The 24,317-nt window shown below is 44.8% G+C and overlaps 1 protein-coding gene across 5 annotated transcripts in view; it reads left to right on the top strand.

Moving 5' to 3' along the window:
• Khc-73 (Kinesin heavy chain 73) overlaps window positions 1-24,317 on the top strand; it is a 1,251,394-nt gene that overhangs the window by 455,386 nt on the left and 771,691 nt on the right. For all 5 annotated transcript variants that reach the window (XM_080267622.1, XM_080267621.1, XM_080267623.1 and 2 more), the window contains exon 8: window positions 4,761-4,881. In XM_080267622.1, coding sequence (XP_080123748.1) covers window positions 4,761-4,881 — 121 coding nt within the window. The remainder of the gene's footprint in view (window positions 1-4,760; window positions 4,882-24,317) is intronic.

Here is a 24,317-nt window from a genome sequence, read left to right as displayed (position 1 = left end):
GTAGAAATAGATAGTTCTGTCAAGTTGTGACAGTGATTTCGCTTTGATACCATAGGACATTGATGCATCACGATGCTACAGGTTCATCCAGTCATATACATCGGAGGCTTCTTTGATGTCAAATTCTTCGAGCGCTACCATAGGACATTGATGCATCACGATGCTACAAGTTCATCCAGTCATATACATCGGAGGCTTCTTTGATGTCAAATTCTTCGAGCGCTTGGGAGTGGGCAGAGATGTGGAAGTGACTGCTTCGAAACCAGGATCATCATCCTCTGAATCTGTGTCCATAGAAGTGCAGTTTCTTGCGTCACTGTTGGCACGTTCAGTGGCCTTCTTCACTCTCTCCTCTTCTTTAGTACGTCTGTGCTTACTCTCTTTGTCTCGTTTCCTCTTCCAGATTTCCTTCTTGTGCAGTTTTGCATCCACTTCTGTCATGCTACTCTCTGTTGGGTCCTTCTGTTGGGTCTGGTAGAAGAGTTTGTCCTCTTCATTCTTCATCATCACGAGGGCATTGCTGTGGGCGATATAAAAAATCTCGTTCTTCAACTGTGACTGGAACATCTCTTTTTGTACACGGAATGGGTCGTGTAGGCTCTTGTGTTTTTTTACCAATTTATCGTACCGTGCCAAGAGGACTTCCATCTTGCAAAGTGCATTGTCTTGCCTCATAGCAGGAATCCTGGCTCTCTGCCAGAATGGAATTATGGTGTCCAGGCAGAGATTCAGACATTTGATTCTGCCCAGCTCTTATTGTGTTTGATGATACTTCACTTTCTTCAAAACTTTCAGTTTTGTTGGGAAACAGCACCCTGAAACTTCTGCACTTGGCTGTCCAATTAACCACACCTTGGAAATTATTCAAGTGTCCATCGCACTGCACACTGACAACCTTCCTGGCTGAGTGCTCGTTACAGACTGAACAAAGTGTTAGTTTGCGGGACCACTAAACTCTGTCATATCATGTCAAAACTTATTCAGATACCTTTTCACATCTAAACAAACACAGGCTTCAATGAGGAACAGGTGTTTTGAAACATTCACTATATACCCTATGCCCTGTGAAACACCCTATCTATATACAGTACTGTACCTATATACCTAGGCTGCTTCCCACAAAGAAAGGTAGGTAGGTGAGACAAGACAACACACACACAAAAATCCACTCAACTACCGACCAGTATCACTGACCAGTGTTGTAAGCAAGGTATTAGAAAAGCTTATAAGAAAAGCTTTGGTAAATCATCTAGAAGAACACAATATGATAACAGAAAGTTTGGTTTCAGAAAAGGAAAATCATGTGTTACTAATCTGTTGAGCTACTATGACAGAGTAACAGACACAATACAGGAAAGAGAAGGATGGGTGGACAGTATCTATTTAGATTTCAAGAAAGCATTTGACACAGTACCACACCAAAGACTTTTATGGAAACTGTACCATCAAGGAGGAATTCAAGGCAAACTGTTTTGTTGGATGCAAGATTTTCTCATAAGAGAGAAATGAGAACAGTACTAAGGGGAAACTACTCATCATGGAAAGAAGTGACTAGTGGAGTACCACAGGGCTCAGTGCTGGTACCAATCATGTTTTTAGTGTATATAAATGATATAAACAGTAACACTGGAAATGAAAGCTTTCTAAATATGTTTGCAGATGATGCAAAAATACAAAGGAGAATTACTAACACAGACTCTTGTAAAGAGCTACAAGAAGAATTAAATAAACTTCATGAATGGAGTAATACATGGCAAATGGAATTCAATGTGGACAAGTGTCATGTAATCAAGTTTGGTAAAAGTGGAAAAAGACCTGATTGGGATTATACGTTAGGAAACAAAACCCTACACACATCAGAAAGAGAGAAGGACCTAGGTGCGATTATCAGTAACAGACTATCTCCGGCTGACCACATCAGTGAGAAGGTACGGAACATGTATACACTGCTTGCAAATATGAGAATAGCATTCACATACATAAATGAAGACATGCTAAGAAGGATAATAACATCATTCATCAGGCCAACCCTGGAGTATGCATCAGTAGTCTGGAGTCCTCATCTCAAAAAACACATAGACAAGATTGAAAAAGTTCAAAGGGCCGCTACAAGATGGATACCAAGCTTAAGGGATCTAAGCTATGAAGAAAGACTAAATAAACTGAATCTACCAACACTACAGGAGAGAAGGAAAAGAGGTGACATGATAATGCTATATAAATGCATATCAGGGAAGGAGAAAATAGACATAAATGATTACTTAACATATGGGGAAGCATCAGCAAGAGAACACTGCAAAAAACTGCATAAGAAGAGAGGTGATAAAGACATAAGGAAATTCAGTTTCCCAAACAGAGCAATTGATCATTGGAATGCATTACCGAATGAAATAGTGTGTGCCAAAACAATTCACAAATTTAAGGATATGTACGATAAATATGGTTTAAGATACGGGACAGTACGAGCTTGACTCATTCCTGTAAAGATACAGTTAGGTAAGAACAATTAGGTAAGAACACATTACTCATCCACACACACACATTTATTCATATCTTAGCCCCAAGGGGAGAAAGGACAGATCTTTACTGCATCACACTACACGAGGGTCAGTTGCTCAGTGCAATCAGCGACATCTTTCAGCTTCTCATGTTACTCTGTCGTTTTCTCTCTTTTATCCAACTCTCTTTCAAAACCTCCCTGCCACACCTACCTCTCCTAGCTCTCACCCACCTCATTCCTACTCTCAACTTTCCCTTCACCAGGTAGTGGTCAGATGTACCTCCACCCTCTCCTCTCAAAACTCTCACATCCAACAATCTTCCTCTTACATTCCTGGACACAACCACATAGTCCATCAGTGCTCTATCAACAACCCTTCCACCCTCCTGCTTAACCTATGTATACCTACAAATATCTTTGTTCTCAAACAAGGTATTTCCACTTACCATCTCGCTCAGCACATATCGCTATTATTCATTCGCCATTTTCATTTCTTCCAATCACACCATGCATACCAGCTACACCTTCAACTGATACATTTCTCATTCTGGCACTCAGATCTCCCATCATTACCACATTCACATTTGCCTCTATACTCTGCAGACACTCATCAACATCATTCCAAAAAGACTCCATCTCTTCAGCATCCCTTTCACTACCAGGCCCATATATGCTCACAAATGCCCACAACCCACGTCAAAATTTCACTTTCAACCACGTCAGTCTCAATGACACCACCTCCCATTCAGTCACACACTGCTGCACTTCCATACTCACTAACAAGGCCACACCTTCTCTCACCCTTCCTCCATCAACACCTGACATCCCTCCATCCACACTTCCAAACTTAGACTCACCTTTCCCTTTCATCTTCTCACAAACATTGTCCCAGTCTCCTCCCTTTTAGCCTCAATTGTGCAACATCCATGCACATTCATAGACCCAGTCTTCAGGGTACGGGGATAACTCAATCCCCCATCCCTTTCTAGGCCCTGTCTCATTGTAGGAACTAAAAAACAGAGGAGGGAGCCCCTAGTCCCCTGGCCCTGACCCTTTTCGTTGCCTTTTACAAGACGCAGGGAATACAGTGGCAGAATTCATCCTAACACCTGGCCAGAGAGTGGTAGTACCACCCCATAGTGCAGCAAGATTGTTTCCCCCCACCTGCCACTATATATGTGTGTGTGTGTGTGTGTGTGTGTGTGTGTGTGTAGATCCCCAGTACAGGCATAAATATAGATACACCAAGCCTTTGTTGTTCGAGCAATCGTTACTCGATAGTTCATTGTTTCAACATTTATAAATCTATACCCTTTTTCCTTGTTCGACATAGTTATCCCCACCATTTCGACAATTCAAACCATGCGCTGCCAGACAGACCAGCTGAGCTGTCAGCTGCCTCAGTCTCCTGCGCTCTACACTGCTGATCGGTTGCCTCTTCATTCGTCTGCATTTCTATTTGACCACATGGAATACCACAGCACCACCATGGCTACACCCAAGACCTTTACTATTGCCCCTGTCAAGCACAGTTATGTGCTCACCAACCAGAGTGAGAGTTTCACTATCACATAGTCGGGTGACGATTGCACGTACAGTATAACGAATGCTCTTCATGCACGATACTGTTTGGCGCCAGTTTTATGTAATGCACATCTTAGTTTGCATTAAGTTAGGTTGGTTGTAATCACTGGGGGTCCTGGGAACAAAGCCCCCCAGTTAGGTTTCAGCGCTTTCAGTTAGGCTTCCACTGCTATTTATGGTTTTAAATTGTATGCATTTGAGTTTATTTGGTGTGGTGACGTGATGTTTAGTCAATGGGATCAGCAGTAAATATGCTATCGAAGGCATTCAGGCGGCTTTCAATAATATCGCTGAGTAGGTATATTTCGTTTGTTCTTCAGTGTTTTTTTTTTATCGAAAATCAAATGTCAGTGATCTGAGGTGTATCATGTATCCAGTACTAAAATAATTTTCCTTGAGAATGTAGATCTGCAAAAAAAACAGCTCAAATCCCTGTATCAGTTTCATTCATATTTACTGGTATTTTTTCCATCTGTATTGAATATTTTTTGAATGACGAAGATGTTCAGGAACCAAACCCCCCTACTTCTTAACAATCTTATGGGAAAAAATCTGTTTGTTATTCGACCAATTCATTATTCAGCCACTTTTTGTGAAATTCATCCCTGTCGAATAGTGTGGGAGATATGTATATTGTTTATATGTATAATAGTGATTGATTTTTCTCTAACATCAGGTCACTAACGACTCTTGGGTTGGTTATCTCTAAATTGGCCGATACTGCAGTGGGCAAAGCAAAGAGCAAAGGCGACAACTTTGTGCCCTACAGAGACTCTGTCCTCACTTGGCTGTTGAAGGTGAGTTGCACTGACTGAACATTCTCATTGTATCAATTCTTGGTACATTCCTTATAAGATAGGTATCCGAATGTCTGGTAATTGATGATGAACAGAGTTGTTATAGGAGTGATGGGGCATGTGTGGATTAGCTAACTTATAATAAGCTAGATAGTCAAAAAACAGCGTGAGAAGGAATGCAGGATAAAAGCATGTGTGGAGGACTGTTAGGTATTTATGGCAGGTATAGGTTTGGAAAAAAAACAACCAAGGTGAATAGGGAAGGGTTTATAGGAGATTTTACATTTGTACGGTACATTGTTGATGGAAAACCATTGCATCTTGTTGAGTTATAATTTTGGTTGTGAAGTATTCAAAAGAATAAATAGTTGTCTAAATGGGTGGATTAGTTTTAGTGTTTCACTTTGACAAGTGGGATAGAGTTATAAGAAAGGATTAAACGTGAGTCATGGGAATAAGGGTGGGAATGATGATAAATGAAAGATGCTGTATTGTAGATCCGATGTATGCAAAAATTGTTGAGTTGCCTGTTAACAGTGAGAAGAATCTCTCCAGCATGATTCGGAGTGTTGTGAATGACTGTGCTCAGCATAATTTGAAAGTAAATGTAGGTAAGAGTAAGGGTGTTGGGAGATGTCACTCACATTGTGGTGTGCTATTGTAAAGAGAGGTGAAATGGTAATGAGTTCAAGATGAGATGGTAAAAAAAGAGAGAAATTTGTAACGAAAGTGGAGGCTGAATGGCTCAAGGAAGAAAGGTGGCTGGTGCAATGAAAATCCTGAAACCAAAGCAGAGGTTTAAGTCTGGAAGCTGCATGATAATTTCATACAGGTATATTAGTCTATCAATTGCCATGATTAAGTGATTTTAGATAGGGGAGTCTGGGGGACATTAAACTTGGCCAAAAACCCCAGTTATATAGTTATCACCGGGCATAGTAAATGGTTTCCTGGGTACAGGAAACCATTTGTCTTGTCACTCAGCTAGAGACCATAAGGCATCCTTACATTGAGTGAGTGGAAGATGCTACAGAACATGGTGAATTTTTTTGGTGGATCAGACAGAGCCAGGATTCCGTGGGCTTGAATGGTGAGCGAATGGAAGCATTGCCCTTTGGATTTGGCCATTTTGGGCTGTCAGGACATTGCTACTCCTCACCTTGCTGTAGGGTGGGAAAGGAGGTCCGGATGATGATGTTGACAAATATATTAGTCTGTCTATCCATCTAGCTACAGCCAGATGCAATAATTCCATGAAGTGTGGCCGTAATTAAATCACCTTCATGTCACCTGGTCCCCTGCCATTTGGCCGCCCTCTCCCCAACTCACACACCCCTCTCTCATATAGCTCTCCACTTCATCCCTCTATCTAATCCTCAGTCTCATCATCCCTCCCCACCCCTCCACCTCAGTCACATACACCCTCCTCACTAGTCTCATACTCTCCATCCTCTCCAAACGGCCAAACCACCTCAGTGTATTTCTCCTAACACTTTCTGTCACATTCACATCCACACCCACATCACAGTGCTCCTTCACTTCCTCATTTGTCAGTCTGTCTCTCCATGTAACTCCTCATGCTTCTCTCTGATAACTCATTTTCATTGCCCTCACACTTTACTTATATCCTTCCAACAAGGTCCAAGCTTTGCTTCTGTACATTACAGTGGGTATTACAATACCATCATGCAGCCATTTTTTATACTTCCATGGTCACTTCCCTATTACTTATCACTGCTTTCAAAGTACCAGCAACTCTCTTCCCTGTTATACCCTTTCAAATGCTTAATCCTCTAAACTTCCATCCCTACTCATCACACTAGCCAGGTACAGGCATACCCCAGTTTAACGATCTAATTGGTCAGGTAAAACCCCATCATTAGGAGGGGTATCGTATATCGGGGTACTTTTAACATGTATTTCAATGTGGACCCTTTACTAGCCTTGAGTTTCCCCCCAAACCAAGTCCAAAACCCACCCAGATGAGGCCAAAAACAGGTTTAAAGGAAATCTAAATGGCCTAACAGCTGTAAAGGAAGCTAACCTAAGCCTAACACTTGTAAATGACTCAGTAAATCCAACAAATTAAATCTGAATGTTGTCAAATATAAGTGAAAAAAATCAAGCTTAGCAAGCTGTACCCCAAAATGACAATGTTCACCCCACGTATGGCTAAAACACATTAATCAAAGTCTACAAACAGTTTACAAATCAACCTAAACACACAAATTTAGTCTAAAATATCATCACAATCGGTAAGAAAACTCAAAACCCATCGTTAAACAAGGGTTTGGCCATTGTTTGGCTGGGTATGGTGCAATTTCTACCCCCATCGTTAAGCCGGGGTATCGTATCTAGGGATATTGTATATCGAGGTATTACTGTACTTCAGTGCATTAACATTTTCTATCTCCTCACTGTCAAGCCTAACTGTGCATTCAGTGACTTCATTTCTCTAGAGGATCACAGTTTTACTCTTCGCTACATTCACCTTTAGATTCCGTTTCTTACAAACTCTCCCAACTCACTCACCAAGCCTTTCAGTTCCTCTTTGTTTTCACTTACTAATACAGTATTATGTGCGAACAACAGAACAGGAAATTTCCAGACACTGCCTTCTCTTATTAGGGCCTCTTCATCATCCACTGCCCTACCATGTTTCTCTTTTATAACTCTATTCATATACATATTGAACACCCATGGAGACAAGACACATCCCTGTTTCAATCCAGCATTCAGATAGAAAGCTTTGCTTAATTCACCATCTACAAGCACTGCATCCTTAGCACCCTCATACATACTCTTCACGGTATTTAACAGTATCCCATTTATTCCATATATTTTTTATATTTTCCACATTCCTTGCGTATCCACTCTGTCATTATGCTTTCTCCAAATCCACAAAGGCTGCATACAGTTTCTTTCTCTTCTAGAGACAGTTTTCCACTAATCAACTTAGGATGAATATCTGATCTACAAAACCTCTACCATCCTGAAACCCCCCATGTTCTTTCCAACTAATTCCTCTGCTATTTCTCTAACCCTCTCAATAAGTATCTTACCATATACTGTTCCTGTTACACAAAGAAGACAGATGCCCCTATGATTACCACATACTTCATTTTTCCCTATTCCTTTATACAGGATAATAATTATACATGACTTCCAATCCTCCAGGACTGTTTTCGTCCCAGGCCAATCTGCACATCTATTCATTCTGCTACTATCTCTCCCATGTGCTTCAGCATTTCAGCACATACACCTTCAGTTCCTGGGGGTTTTCCCATTTTGACTTTCTTCATTGTCTCCACTACTTCCACCCTACTAATTTCTTCCTCCCTTCTCATCTCTCTCCATCTCCCAGCCATTCCTCAACCACTTGTACTCATGTTACTTTCATTTGTTTTGTTTCGTTTCATTTATAAAGGCTCCAGCTTGCTTGTATGTGTCGACTTTGGTCACCTAATGGTGGCTGTCCATGCTGCTCAATCTCTGGCAGCCTTCCTATTCTGTTTTATCCCAGAGATCACAGTCTCTGACGTTCTCCCTGGTCTTTTTCATCCTACCTCTTGCAACCCAAACCCCAATGTTCACACTTCCCACTTTCTGTTCCAAATTGTCATCCCCCATCCTCTCCACATGCCTAAACCATCTCAGTCTACCCCTCCTCATCACAACACCATTTCACTCCAGCCCCATCCTTCCTCTCAACTCTTCAGTCATAAGCTTAGCCTCCCCAGGCCTTGCATTCCAGGACTCAACACATCTGCCTAATGATTGTCATTTTTGTACATTTGAGTCCACTAATATCCTCTTCCTTGACTGCCCAGGTCTCACTACCATACAGCATTACACTCCTAAACCATGTTGCATACAACATTCCCTTAGCAGAGAGAGAGAGTTCTCACAATATTAGGGGAGGCAACAGTTCCCAGAACTTCTTCCAACCACTCCTCACTCCATCCCCACCTCCAGCGCATAACTTGTCTCCCAAGTAACTAAACTTCCACACACTCATGAGACTCATCAGCAAGATCGCTCCTTTCATGCCTGACAATCTCCACATGCTCTCCATGACACACCACGCACACAGTATCAGCATTATCTCAATGTCTACTTCTGATATCACTACATCTCTAATGCTTCCACTTATCACAAATACTGTACAAAATGGATTTACTTCCCATGCCCTTGTGGCAAACAGCACAAGGACACTCTCCCTCTTCTTTGACAGTACTGCCACCAGCCCTTGACACCTGTTTTGCTTTATCTGCAATTACCTTCAAGCCCCTGTGTCTCATACCATCTCTCCTTTTCGTAAATCTTTCCTCTGCCTCTTTTTCATTCTCTGCAATCAATACTAAGTCATCAGCATACAACATCTCCCATGGAAGTCCATTTCTGAAGTCATGTGATAGGGACTGAAGCACCATGTTAAACAATAAGGGACTCAAGACTGACCCCTGGTGCATGCCAGCATTACGGAAAACTCATTGCTCAAATCTCCGTTCACTTTCACCTGGCTCCAAGCACCCACATTAGGGTGTTTCAGAATTTTGAGTTTTGTGCTCGGTGAATGCACACATGCTAATTGAGTAGAGTTTTCACAAGCAGTGACTTCACTCAAAATATGAGCATAAGTGCCTGTTGTTATCCCATCTTTGCAGGGTGTGCGTGTTTTGCTCGTTATAAGAAATTAAAGTAATCCCTTGATTCTCTGACGTGATAGAGCCATCGGCACATTAGGATGCGGATGAAATCCAGATATGGAGCATTACCCTACCTACCTATACCCAACCTATATTTATATTCCCCCTCCTGTTTGTGGCAGTGTTCATTGATCTTTCAGTTATTTGAACATCAAAACAGTATCTATTAGTCTGTCTATCTATCTATAGTCCGATGTCGTAATCCCGCAAAGGGTGGCCACAGACAAAATGCCTCCGGGTCGCTCTGTCACCCACCTTTTTACTGCCCTCCCCCCAACTCACTCCACCCTCCCTCATATACCTCTCAACTCCATCCCACCACCTCATCCTTGGTCTCCCCCTCCCTCCAGTTAACCTACATACACCCTTTTAGTCAATCTTTCATTCTCCATTCTCTCCACAGGTCCAAACCACCTCAGCGTATTTCTCCAATTTTCTCAATCACATCCACACCCACCCCACAATGTGCTTTCACTTCTTCATTCTTCAACCTGCCCCTCCATGTCACTCCATATGCTCCTCTCAGGTAACTCATTTCCACTGCCCTGACTCTTGACTTGTTCCCCTCTAGCAAGGTCCATGCCTCGCTTTCGTACATCAGGGTAGGTATCACATGCAGTGACTTCTTAACTTACAGCAGTGACTTCTTAACTTACATATTCACCTCCCTATTTCTCATCACCACTTTCAGTGAACCTACAACCTTCCCTCCCTGCTGTAGCTTTCAAGCACTTCATCCTCCAAACTTCGATCCTTACTCATCACACTACCCAAGTACTTGAATGCACTCACATTCTCCATATCCACACCATCCAACCTCACTGTGCGTTCTGTGCCTTCATTCCTCTCAAACGCCATAACTTTACTCGTGTTTATATTAACTTTGATTCCTTTTCTTACGCACTGTCCCAAATTCATTCACCAAACCTTGCAACTCCCATTCATCTTCACTCAGCAATACTGTATCATCAGCAAAGAGCAACACCAGAATCATCCACACCTCACCCTCATTCATTAGAGCACCCCCACATCCACTGCCCTACCTTGCACCTCCATTACAACCCCATCCATGTATATATTAACCCGCCCCATCCCGGCGTTTTTGGACCCTTTTTTTTTTTTTTTGGCTCAAACATCCACTTTTGGTGAGAAACATCGAAAATTCATAGAGAAATCGCTCACCTGAGGTTTAAAATACCCGATTTAGGTACAAGTACTTCCTTACCTGACTGGGTTTTCTAACAGGCTGGCACCAAAGAAAACGAGTTCTATGGGAGGGTAGCTATTTTATCCACTCATAAACAGTATTTATTTATTTACTTGGTACGAATTTATATGTAGTACAAGAGTATATTGGTTTTCAAACAGTAATATAGGCATTATAAGCATTGTTTCACTCACTAACTCATCACCATTCATGACCTTTTTTTTCCCACATTACCTGATCAACATTTCTGACTGTTTCTTCCTCTAATGCTATGTAAACTTTGTCCTCCACATTGTCATCGATTGGGGAATCACTCTGGCCCTGAATGTCTTTATTGGCCAGGTCACTGGTAACAGGTGAATTGCCGAGACAATGGCGTGCAGGGGGAGGGGGGAGAGGTTGTGTGGTGTAAGGCATTGTTCCTGCTTGGGATCTTGTAGAGGAATAGAGGAAGATGTCCCGTGTATACATGCCAAAAATCACTCACGAAATCACTCGCGAAAATTGAAAATTGTGCAAATTAGGGACCTTGCAATGTTGCCGCGTTAATTCACGTCGCCGGGACGGCGCGGGTTAAACAGCCATGGAGACATCACACATCCCTATTTCAGTCCCACATTTAGATCAAAGAACTCAGCTCACCATCCACTCTCACCATAGTCCTAGCTCCCTTGTACATTCTCTTCACAGCACAACAATTTCTCATCCAGTCCATATATTCTTAATACCGTCCACATACCTCACCCATCTACTCTTTCATATGATTTCTCCAAGTCCATGAAGGCAGCAAACACTTTCTTTCCCTTCTCTAGATACTTCTCCACCAAACATCTTACAACAAATATCTGATCCACACACCATTTTCCCCTCCTGAATCCCCCTCGTTCTTCTCCAACTAGCTCCTCTGTTATATGCCTAACGCTATCAATGAGTATTCTACCATATATTTTTCCAGTCACACTAAGACGGTAAATACCCTTATGGTTACCACATACTTCTCTCTCCTCTTTTCCTTTGTGTAAAGGAACAATTACAGTATACTTGATTCTATTCCTCTGGAACCATTCCCTCTTCCCAAGCCAATCTACACAACTTCCACATCCACTCCACAGCAATCTTACCCTGATACTTCAGTATTTCACCACACACTCCATCAATTCCTGGGGCCTTTCCCATCCTGATCTTCCTTATTGCTTCAAGTGCTTGTGCCCTACTGATCTCTTCCTCCCTCCTCCCATCTCAGCCATTCCTCAACCATTTATACGTGCACTGCCGTCACTATCTACATTCAACAAATCCTCAAAGTGCTCCTTTCATCTCCTCATTCTCTCTCTCTTCTCCACCACCAATCTGTAATTCCCGTCTTTCACTCCCCTGCTATTTCCCCTTTCACGCTGTCTTATTTTCTTTACCTCCTTCCAAAAGAATTTCTTACTCTCCCTCCATTTCACACTCAGATTCCTCCAAACTCTTCATCGACTCTCTTCTTACTCTCCATCACCAATCTCTTCACCTCCTTTCTTCTGCTCACATATACCTTTCTCTTCTCTCTCTCTCTTCTACCCTACCTAAACTCGCTAGCCAGTCACTAAATGCCTTCTTCTTTTGTTCTACATCTCATTTGACCTCATGATTCTACCATGCTGTCTCTTGCACATCCCTTCATCTCCTCCTCACTCCACAAACCACCTCGCACGCTGCGCCTATCTCTTCCGTGAATATCTTGCATAATTCTTCCACCCCTTCCATCTGCTCTAACTCATACCTGCCCAGTCTTTCTTCCACAATGCTCTTATACTCTGCCATTTTCTCACGTTCTTGCAACTTCTCCACTCTTTTCACGGGAGCTGTTTCCTCCGGTCTTCCCCTTCATCTCTTCACCCATTTTCTTTGCAGCCTTACCTTGGCCATCACTAAGTGATGGTCTGAGATTCCATTCCCCCACCCTCTCCACACTCTTGCATCCAACACCTGTCTTCTCATTTGCTCATCCACGCACATGTAATCTATCTTTGCGTTTCATTCAACAAGTTCATCGTCCATCCTTCTCATGACTCTCCATGTATACCTGTGGATCATCATATGCCGAAAGAAGGTGTTGACTATTGCCAGCCTGTTACCAGTACAGATGCCCACCAAAGCAGTACCATTCCCATCTGCTTCAGCTGGCACATCTCAGTGACCAACCACTCCATTCGCTTGTACATTCCCAACTGTGCCATTCATGTCTTCAATCAAAAACACTCTCTCGCTCCTCTCAGACATGTCCGTACATGCTTCTACACTTGCCCAAAACTCATCTTTCACATCAGAAGTTCAGAACACACATGACAATATTCACTATAATGCTCAACACTAAGAAAACAGTGCATAAACAATAAAAATCCACTAATAAATACTGTAAATGAAAAAGATGAAGGTTGAAAAAAGAATTTAAATAAAGTAGTGTACTGTACAGTACTTACCACCCAGTGAATGGCAGACAGGCATTTTAACCAGCTAGCCTCCAACTGAAGGACAATAAGACCATGTGGTCTAGTGGCTAACAAAATAATTTAACAAATGTCAAACCCTCCTCCTCCTCCTCCATCCGCTCAAGCTTGGCAGTGATTGGGGACATGCGGTGAGGTGATGGAGGCCTACCCACCTCAGGAAACTCTGAAGACAGCTGCAAGCTCACAACTAACTGCGACTTAACGCTGTCGATGTGCTCAGTTGTGAGTTTGAGAGTGAAGACTGGAGATAAGGTGGTGGTGGTGGTGGGGAGCATGGGCTCATACACATGGCAGCGACAGGGTTGAAAAACAAGTCGATCTTGGACTGATGATAGGTGTGACAATTCTGACAGAGGACGACAGCATCCCTGACTGCCCAAACATGCATTGCCAGGTATAGTGACACCAACTCCTTGTTGCAGTGAGGGTGCTCATCATATTCGAGCACCTGCTTTATGTTGGCACATGGTGCACCAAGACGAGGGAGTGATGGAATGTTGGGGTGCTCAGAGTCAGGGTCCTTGTCGTAGTAGTAGTAGTAGTAGTTGTTCCCTAGGCAGTCTGGCCGAACAGCCCCGAGTCCCTTAGGAAGACCATGGCCGAGACCGGGCTTTCCCACAGAGCTCTCAAAGAGTGTATGTTGTGTTGTTGGCATAGGTGATTGTGTGCAATGCAGTCTTCTATAATGTACTTGATAGTATGGGGTGCTGTGTTGCATCCTGGACAGGCATCAGCGACGGAGTCATCCAGCCTCTTCTGGTAGCTTAAGAGGGCTGGATGGTGCCCACATCTCAGCCTGGCCAGGTGGACCCTGTCCTCACGGGGAAGATAGGATTCAGAAGGGTGGATGTCAGGAGGCCGTGCATGCAGCTATGTGTTGTCTTTAAGTGACTGAATGGAGTGGCGGGTGATCTGAGTGTGGATGTGCTGCTGGAAGCTGGTCTGAGGGGGGAGAGATGACAGTATTTGTGTATGGTTTTGTGTGCTGGGTGTTGTTTTGATGTTCCTTGGTGTGGGTGGATGTGTTGCCATGTACTGTAGTGGATGTTGTGGGTTTGTGGAGGCTGCAGCAAGAAACTGGGTGCCTCTCATGTCTAGGTGATCCTTGACTTTGAGGACTTTGGTTTCTTGATGTAGGTGGTCTGTGGGTGTCGTAGCTGTGCAGCCTGTGATTATTTTTAGGGCCTTGTTCTGTATGGTCTGTAGAGTGTTGTAGTGTGTTTTGGTGAGGTTAGAAGCCCAGGCAGGGCTTGCATAATTCATCACTGAACGTATGTATTGTTTGTATACTGTGGTGGTGCTTTCTTTGTTGTGTCCAAATGTTGTATGGGCAAGTGACCTCAAAGCATTGAGTCTTGGTGTTATTTTATTTTTGTCGTTGTCCTCGTTGCTGTCCTCAGTCAGCCCCACAGAGACAGCAGGGGTGATCTCCTCATCAGACAACATATGATAACCAGGATCACCGCTGACATCATCCAACCACTCCCTTACATCATCAACGTCCACATCCTTGCCTACTGTACTTAACTGAAGGTGGAAATCATCCATGTCAAATCCCTCAAATTCGTGTGAGGCCTCATATCCCTGAAGTAGATGAAACCAACCATTTTGAGTGTTTTGACAAATTTTCTCGCAAGCATTCACCCAGCTGAACACTGCAGACTTGATGTTGTAATGCCGAAGATTTTCCAAGGTTCGCTCCCTAAGTGTCAACCCCTTGCTCATCCTTTAGCACCACCATCACCTCATCAAGGAACCTCCAGTGGTACAGTCTTTTCGCTATCACCATCACACCTTAGTCCGTTGGTTGAATGAGAGCAGTTGTATTAGCAGGCAAAAACATGCACCTGAAATGACTGTTATGAGCAACCAATTCCTTCTCGGACGGATGCACAGGGGCATTGTTGAGGATCAGGAGTGCCATCAGCTGGTCAAGAGGGATACCAAGTTCCTCTTTTTGATAACGGATGACCTCCTCGACAGAGTGTCTGTGGAACCAATCTCTGAAGATCTTACAGGTAAACCAGGCCTTCAGAGAATGGTACCCACAACAGGCAGACTATCCATCGACCCGCAGAGACATTGTGGCTGTTTTGCCATTCCAGCAATAATGGGCATGAGGCAGTGCATCCTCTTAGCATTGGCACAGCACAAAACTGAGACACGCTGTTTACCAGGCACAATCTTCTCCCTCTTATCTGCCAGGGTGTTGGTGGGAAAGGAGCGGTAGAAGAGGCCAGTTTCATCAGCATTGTAAACTTGACCGAGAGCAAGATCCTCATCCTCGGTCGGGTGTAGCACTCTATGGTGAAACGGCTTAACATCCTCTGCTAGTGCATCCAAAGCCTTGCTGTGTGTCTTATGGCCAGTAAGTCCATGTTGAAGTTTGAACGGGAAGAGCCAACCTTCAGGTGCCTTGAAATCATACACATCGTGTAAGTGTGCAAACTTCTCGGCTGCTGCCTTAAACTCGGTCCCACATACGAGCATACTGGCACCCTATTGTTGGCAGAACCAAACCAAAGTTAACTGGCCGATGGTGGCATAGTGAGCCTGAGACATCACCTTCCTATCACCCTTCTGAGTGGCATTGCCGTAGCCATGTCTGTACTGAGTCAGCATGGCTTGTGATTTCATGACATCAAAGTTGAGTGGGCCAGATCATATTCCTGCAGAGTGCATGAAGTGGTCCAGCCTGCGTCAATCTTGCTGAGTATTTCACGCTTCCTTTCTAGAGGTAAAATCATTTTCATTTCTCAGGTGGTGGTGGGGTCATCATCACATGCACGAGAATGCTTCAGAGGAAAATCATGACCTGAAGAAGGTAGGGAACCACCACAAATGCAACAATGAAAGCTGCCTTGGTAACAACTCGGCCAAGCTTGTCCATATGCGAGAGAGACAAAGACAGGAACTGACGTGCGATACCGCCACATGAACACAGTGTTGCCATGTCTCTACCCACACTTGGCTATGAGCACACAAGTAAAAAGCACCAAACTGACCTATGAGTTCAAGAATCGGCCAGGCAGATGTTGCCACTCAGCAGCAATACCGGATTCACCGTACATCATGACCCCTGGGAGAGTCCGAGTAATTCGGACAGCCAAGCGACTCTGACCATTCAATAGGGAGGCAGATGGCTGCACGTGCCTGGGAGTGTCCGAGTGATCCGTTCAGCCAGGGGACTTTGACCGTTCGATGAGGAAGCAGACAGCCATTTTTGCCCAGCTTGTGGGTTAGGGTTTGTATCACTTGCATGTGGCCAGGAGCATCCGAGTGTTCTGGGCGACTGAGGGATTTTGACCATTCGGTGAGGAGGCGGATGACCATTGTTGCTCAGGTAGTGGGTTAGGGCCTGTATTACTCGCACACAGCCGAGAGCATCCAGGTGACCCGGGCGACTGGGGGACTTTGTTTGGTGAGAAGGCGAACTGCCATTTTGCTAGCTGGTGGGTTGTGGTCTATTACCCGTGCGTGGCCAAAGAGGTCGGTCGGCCACCCAACTAATTATTTGAATTTGTAGGCCACCCATCTGCTAATGTTGGAAATTTTTTGTTCAGATACAGACAAAGAAATCCAGATTCTGCCATAATAGAATCAAGGCCTTAACCCCTAAAAGATGGTTGTCCGCATATGCTGTCCAAGGGTACTAGGGCCAAAAAGACGAGTGTCTGCATATCCTGTCCTCTCCCCCCACCCCCCTACACACACCCCACCTACCCCATCCCCCTACCACCACACCCACACACCACCCCCCACCCTTCCCACCCAGACAACCCCCGCCGCCCCCACCCTCCCAACCCCAAACCCCAACAGCCCCGCAACTCCCTCCACAGCCCCCAACCCTCCCCATTGCCCCCTACCCCCCCAACCCCCACTGTCCCACCCCCACAAAGCTCCCCACCCCATCCCTACACCCCCACTATCTGCCCATTCCTCCAATCACTCCCACTCCCCCACAGTCCCCCCCCCACCCCTACTGCTTGTCCCCCACCCCTTATCCCCACCACCCCATATCCCCATCACCCCCAACCCCCTATCTACTAGCTCCCCTCCCACTCCTCCCACACCCCCACATCCCAAACCACCCCCACCCCTCCAATCCTCACTGCCATCCCACCCCACTACCCACCACTCCACCCCCCCTTCCCACCCTCCACTTCCCATCTCCCACCCATCATCCCCACCCCCAACCTACCCCCACACCCACACCCTACCTTCCCAAACCACCCAGCCTACCCCCCTGCACCATCCCACAATCCCCTCACCAGCCCTCCCACCTCCCACCACCATCCCCCACAAACCCCCCACAGTATTGTACCCGCTGATTATCCCCGTCCTGAGCGTATGCCAAGACATTCCGATGTCCATCTTTTATGGGTTAACGTTTGGATGTGGAGCATGTCCGCATACAGAGCATCTGGATAATCGAGTGATTACTATGTGCTTTTCTGGTTAATGTCAAAGGCTATCCCAAAACTGAATTCTGGGATGGGAGATTCAATGGGAAGAGTGGTATTGAATGTCCTGAAGCAGTGGTCACAAGTAGTAGAATGGGTGGCCAGCCTCTGCCGTGATACTACTGCAAGCAATACGGGTGTCCACAGCAGGGCTTGCACCGTATTCCAGAACACCACTGGGTAATTGCTCCTCTTCATGGCATGCCACTGTCACATCCATGAGCTTTTCACCGGGGTCGTTGACATGTTCTTCTCCTCAGGCCCAGAAATCCCCTATTTGGCTGGTTCAAGGATTGCTGGGATATTGTCAATCAACAGGTTTTCAAACTGTACAAAGCTCAGGTCAATCATTCCAATCCACAACCCTTAGAACAGTGGATCTCAAAGCACCGAGACGAGCTGACTTCCTTCATCATTGCCAAACTCCAGGAGGGCCACGACCACGAAGGCCACAGAGAATACCTCGAATGTGCACTCCACTTCCTGAGTTATCCACTCCCCAAAACGAAGAAGTGCTCTGACAGCGGATTCTGCCATCCAGGAGCGTACAACAAGGACAGATGGATGGGGCATGGGATCTACTTGCTGAAGATTTTTCTCTTCCAGACCAGTTTCCTCTCACCCCTCACGAGGAACGAGCCCTGAAGTGGATAAACGTCTTCTTGGTCATGTTGTACCTTTGAGCATGGTACTCGTTGCCATTTGGAACCGATGCACCCACAAATGATCTGGCTTTCTTCAAGACACTACAGATCGACAAGGAAGTGGGCGGCACAGTGTTTGGAAAATTTCAGAACCATGACATGAGTGAGGATCTGACGGGCTTTAGCTTTTTCTTGAATCTCGAGCCTGTGGATGAAAAAAGTTCAGATGCTCCTCAGCCTTCACCAGAAGCCTCTGCAAAAGGGGAGGATGAGGAAGGTGGATCCCTGAGTGTTGCAAGACCCCACAGACTTGAAGTTTGCTGATTTTGTCACGATCCAACCACAAAATTTCTTCAAGTGTTTGAAGATGGAAGTTCCCAGGGAGCTCGAGGACATCAAGGAGCACCACAGCCGGGTAATGGCAGTCAGCATAGTTAATGACTGCACTGAACCTGGAGTCAAGCTGGCAACTGACTTTAATGAGAAGCTCTTGAGGAGCAAGGATGAGACAGGTGGCCCTCCAAATCATCGCCAACTACAGGAAGGAGGTTCTTCAGTCGCAGAAGCCTGTGTATGTCTAATCATCATGTGTCCTGCTATGAGTCTTGGGGTGTCAGGACAGTATCCCCCCATGCACAGTATCACGTGAGGACAAAATCCTCCTGGACAGTATCCCCCAATGCACAGTGTCCCCCGAGGACAGATTTTATCCCATTTTTCTGTACTCTAGCTCCATGCCTCTACTGGTTACATATCACAGCTCATGTAGATAAGGTAGGTATAGAAATATGCATCTGTACGTGTACACAGTAATCCCTCAGTTATTTGTTGTAATAGAGCCAAAGGTATGATCAGATATGGGCAGTGTCTGGATGTGGAGCAATATCCTCTACTGTACCCATACCCTACCATTTTTCTTTGGTTTAGCTCCATACCCCTACTGGTTACATATCGCACCTCATATAGATTGGTTAAGTTAGTAATAGAAATATATACAGTAATCACTCCAATATCCGACGTAATAGAGCCATAGTTAGGTCCGGATATTGGTTCTGTCCGGATATTGGGCCCCAGCTTATGGACTTGTACTTATGGACCCTAACTCAGAGAAACACCTATACAGCTCCCTCTGGACATGCATAGCACCTATTTAAGACCCAAATCACACCAATAAGGCACATAAATGACTGAAATAAATGCAAAAGAAACATAAAATGAGGGTTTAGAAGTATGTTCATACATTAATAAGCATTCTGGTGACTGGCTCCTGGACTGGAACTTATGGACCCTAACCTAGCCTAACTCAGAAAAACACCTTCCTACTGCACATGCATAGCTCCTAACACCCTATTCACACCAATAAAGGACATTAAAGAGTGAAATGAGGTAAGTATAGTATGGAAAAAAGTACAGTATGAAACATTCTGCCTACTTACAGCAAGTCCATGGCCACCTCGATGAATAACCACCTCCTCTCGGACTCTGACAGTAAGAAGGATTTCCTGAAGCACTTGCAGTACACTGTTCATGAAGTCTTGCACTGAACTTAGTCAATCACACACGGAAATCCGTTCTCTTCACAGTGTGCACTCTTGTCTAAATAATGCTCCATTGTAACTTACTAAGTGTTGGACGTTAACTTTTCCCATTCTTGTAATTTTCCAAAGCCAAAACAAACAAGTCTATTTACGTTAAATTTTGTTTCAATTGAGTCTTTTCTCTCACAACTGTAAATCCTTAACACAACACACTGTTTTTTTCACTGCACAACACTCTAAATTCCTGTGTGGTCTAGTGGAGGAGTTCTTGCTGTTTAATCACTGTCAGAGTCCGAGAGTATCACTGGCAGGTGACCTAGGGGTGCATCACTGGGTCGTGGTGATGGCGTACCCACTGCGACGACTCTGAAGACAGCCACAAACTCACGTCAAGCGGTGACTCCACCGTGGCTGATGTGCTGGGCTGTGGCTCGGAGCATGAGGGCCTGTCTTGGGGTGGCAACGGAGTGGAGTCAGGGCTGGGCACAGCGGGGGTCACGGGCCTGAAAAAACTGTCAATGGTTGATTGACGCAATGACCGACGATTCTGACGATTGATGATGCGCTGCCTGAAAGCACGCACTTCCTCCACGAGTCCCAAGGGCCCCATCTCCCTGTCGCAGTCCGGGTGTTCCAGGTAGTCTAGGACGAACTCTAGATGTTCCCGGAGTGCGCTCAGCTTGGGGATGGCTGGAGTAGTGTCCTGCTGAGAGGAGTCCACATCATCGTCCCCTTCATCGTCGGAATCTTCAAGTTCGGTACTGACACCTGCAACCGAAGACGATCTCGATATCAGACAACGTCTGATACCCAGGATCGCCCTCGTCGTCATCCAACCACTCATGAACATCGTCCACATATACATCGTCACCGTGCGTACGTAGCCGTGCATGGAAGTCATCCACGTCAAATCCTAGAAAATCGTACTCCACATCCGTTCCGAGAAGCAGACGAGACCAACCATTTTCCAGAGTCTTCACAGTGACTTTCTTCCATGCACTAGCCCAGTTGTACAGCGCAGACTTGATGTTGTAGCGGCGAAGGTTTTCCAAAGTCCTCTTGCCTCGTGTATCCCGTCCCTCCCTGCGCTCGTCCTTGTCCTCGAGAACAACCATCACCTCGTCCAGGAACTTCCGACGGTATAGACGCTTTGTTGCCACAATCACTCCTTGGTCCATTGGTTGGATGAAAGCAGTCGTATTAGTGGCAGAAACATGCACCTAATACGGCCATTTTCAGCAACCAAGTCCTTGTCGCACGGGTGGGCAGGTGCATTGTCGAGGAGAAGGAGGTCCTTTACTTGGTCGCGCGGGATTCCCAGTGTCTTCGTCTGGTAATGGATGACCTCCTTGACGAAGTGGCGGTGGAACCAGTCTTTGAAGATCACAGCTGTGAACCATGCCTTCAAAGAATGGTACCAGACGACAGGAAGGACATCCATCACCCCACGAAGGCACCGAGGCTGCTTTGCGCGGCCAACAACAATGGGCTTAAGCCGGTGCATGCCGTTAGCATTGGCACAACACAAAGCAGATATCCGTTGCTTGGAGAGCTTGCGGCCAGGTACACGCTTCTCCGTCTCCTCGGCTAGAGTGTTCGTTGGCAGCGAGCAATAGAATAGGCCAGTTTCGTCTGCGTTGTAGACTTGACCGAGAGTGAGGCCCTCCCTGTCGATCAAGCCCTTCACCTTGTGCCGAAACTCGTCAACTCCATCCTTGTTAGCGTCCAATGCTTCGCCATGTGCTTTACGGTTGGTAAGGCCATGCCGTAACTTGAACGCAAAGGGCCAACCCTCGGATGCCTTGAAGTCTAGGGCGTCATGAAGCCTGGCAAACTTCTCAGCAGCAGCCTTCAGCTCCGTTCCACGTACCATCACACCAGCAGCACGTTGTTGTCGATACCAAATCAACGTGGATCAGTCGATTTCTGCAAACTTGGGGGTAAACATAACCTTCCTTTCCACGTTGCGTTTGCTTCTCGACGAGAAGTCAGCCATGTACTGCATGAGTTTGTCTCGGGATCTCTTGATATCGAACAAAGTAGACCGGGCCAGGTTAAACTCGCGGAGAATTCGGGAAGAAGACCACCCCGCATCTACTTTCTCCAATATCTCCCGCTTCTTCTCCACAGTCAACACCACTCTCTTCCTTTTCTCAGGTGGCGGGGCCATCATCACACACACAAAGAGGAGGCCCGAGAGCAGCAGGAGTGCCTGCAGCAGGTAAGGCACCACCACAAAAGCGATCACGTGGGCAGCCATAACGATGAGCGTGCACTCGCGGCGAGAGACAGGTGGAAAGTGGGGAGGATGCAGCGGCGCTTTATCGGACGTCGGAGGAATGACGCACCACAACAATGCTCCCCCGTGCCGCGAACGGCAAGTTCAAATTACAGGCGGGAGATTTTTTCTTTTTTTTTTTTTGAGGGGGGGGGGTCGGACCATTTTGGGAATATTGAATCCCCGGATGATTATGTCCGGGTAGTGGGGATGTTCGGATATTGGATGTCCGGATATTAGAATGATTACTGTATATATATATATATATATATATATATATATATATATATATGTATGTAAATACAGTAATCCCTCAATTATCCATCATAATAGAGCCAAAGGCATGACTGGATATGGGCAATGTCTGGATACGGAACAGTATCCTGTACTGTACCCATACCCTACTTAAACCCATACCCAGCCTATATGTACAGTACCCCTCCTAATTTTGTCAGTGTTCTGCAGTCTTTTGGCTCTTTTTCAGACAACAAAACACACATTGCAATATGCAGTATAGTTCTAAACACTAAGAAAATAATACATAAAAAAATATATATATGCACAGTATCCCTCCAAATTTTGGCAGTGTTCTGTGGTCTTTTGGCTGTTTTTAGACATCAAAACACACATTGGAATATACAGTATAATCCTAAACACTGAGAGAACAATACATAAAACAAAAAAAATATATATATACACATATATACAGTGAGTCTTCGAAATACGAAAACCCGAAGTACGAATTTTTGATGGTACGAAAGCAATTAATATAGGACAAATTCCACAGTACGAAAATATCTGTCTCGATGATATGAAAATCGATACTCGATATGAAAGGAAATACAGAGATAGCCCGATTATCCAGACTATATGGTGTGAAGAGGTGCCTGAATAGTCTGAAATCACGATTAATCTGGCGGAAACAAAACACAAGTATTGTGAGATTGATTTATTTACCGGTAAATGTACAATGAAAGACACAACTATCTTCCCAGTTCCGTCTGAAGAAAATTTACACTAGGTGAAATACAATGAAAACCCTGTTTCTACTAATGCGTGTTTCAAACGGTTCGATTTTTCATTGCTATATTCGTCGGACTTTGGAAAGATACTTGTTTCTTTCATTGTACACTTGAAGCACCAGAAAGACCTTACCAATTCAACTCATAATCCTTCAGCTTGTTTCTGTAATTTTCTGACAACTTTCAGTTTGGCAAATTACTTTTTCTTGCTGAAAAATTTCCTCCCCATTATTATCGTCACTTTCCCCTACAATCGTTTCCAGCACAGTGGAAGAGACTCAACGTGTTCAGAGGTGGATATCGTTTCCCAGTTTCCCAACTGGAGGTTAGGTTAGGTTAAAAATTATTAGGTACAGATAAGCTCGTTTAGGCCAGGGAAGAACAGTCTTCCTTAGAGAAGAACAGTCCTTTCCGCCATTATGTTAACGAAATAAACAAGAGTTGTCACACCAGAACAGCTAAAAATGACAGGGAAACAGATTTAATAAGAAACGTTTACTGTATTCACCAACCCAGAAATAATCTGAAAAATATAACAGACTATCAGGAAGAACTGATTTGGTAAGGTGCTTTTACTGCTTAAAGTAAAATGTATGTTTAGCCCCCTCAGTGGCTGTAGGTTCAGATATTTGCATGTTCCTGTGGTCGGCCTTGGAACCATTTTTTCAAAGTTCTAAAATCAATTTCTTTTTCTTACATATGTGAAAAGACTCGTCTGGCACACCTGGCTTTTTTTTTTATTATTATTTTTTCCTCTAAACCCATCCTGTGATTTGCTATGATTCGTGTAAGAATTAATAAAATTTGGATGCGTGTTACATCATCATGTAAACATCGGCGAAAACATCTGGGACGAAGTGAACTGTGAACTCCAGACTGCATGAGATGGTAGAGTAGGGTCATGTAAACACACCAGTGACCCTCGTTCCCTTGCCATAATTGCTTGCAGTTTTTTATAGCTCACCCTAACTCAACGTCACTGACACCGGTACAGTAAGGCGTTGTTCAGGGCCAGCAGCTATGAAAGCGATAATGGAATACATTATTGTTTGTATCAGTCCTCTCTCTTTCACACATACA

This window comes from Coenobita brevimanus, chromosome 24, assembly GCF_032717465.1.
Source record: "Coenobita brevimanus isolate Jiangsu-jjx chromosome 24, ASM3271746v2, whole genome shotgun sequence".
NCBI classification, from domain to species: Eukaryota; Metazoa; Arthropoda; class Malacostraca; order Decapoda; family Coenobitidae; genus Coenobita; species Coenobita brevimanus.
Note: the sequence above shows the minus strand (reverse complement) of the source record. Positions and strands in the feature narration are given on the sequence as shown.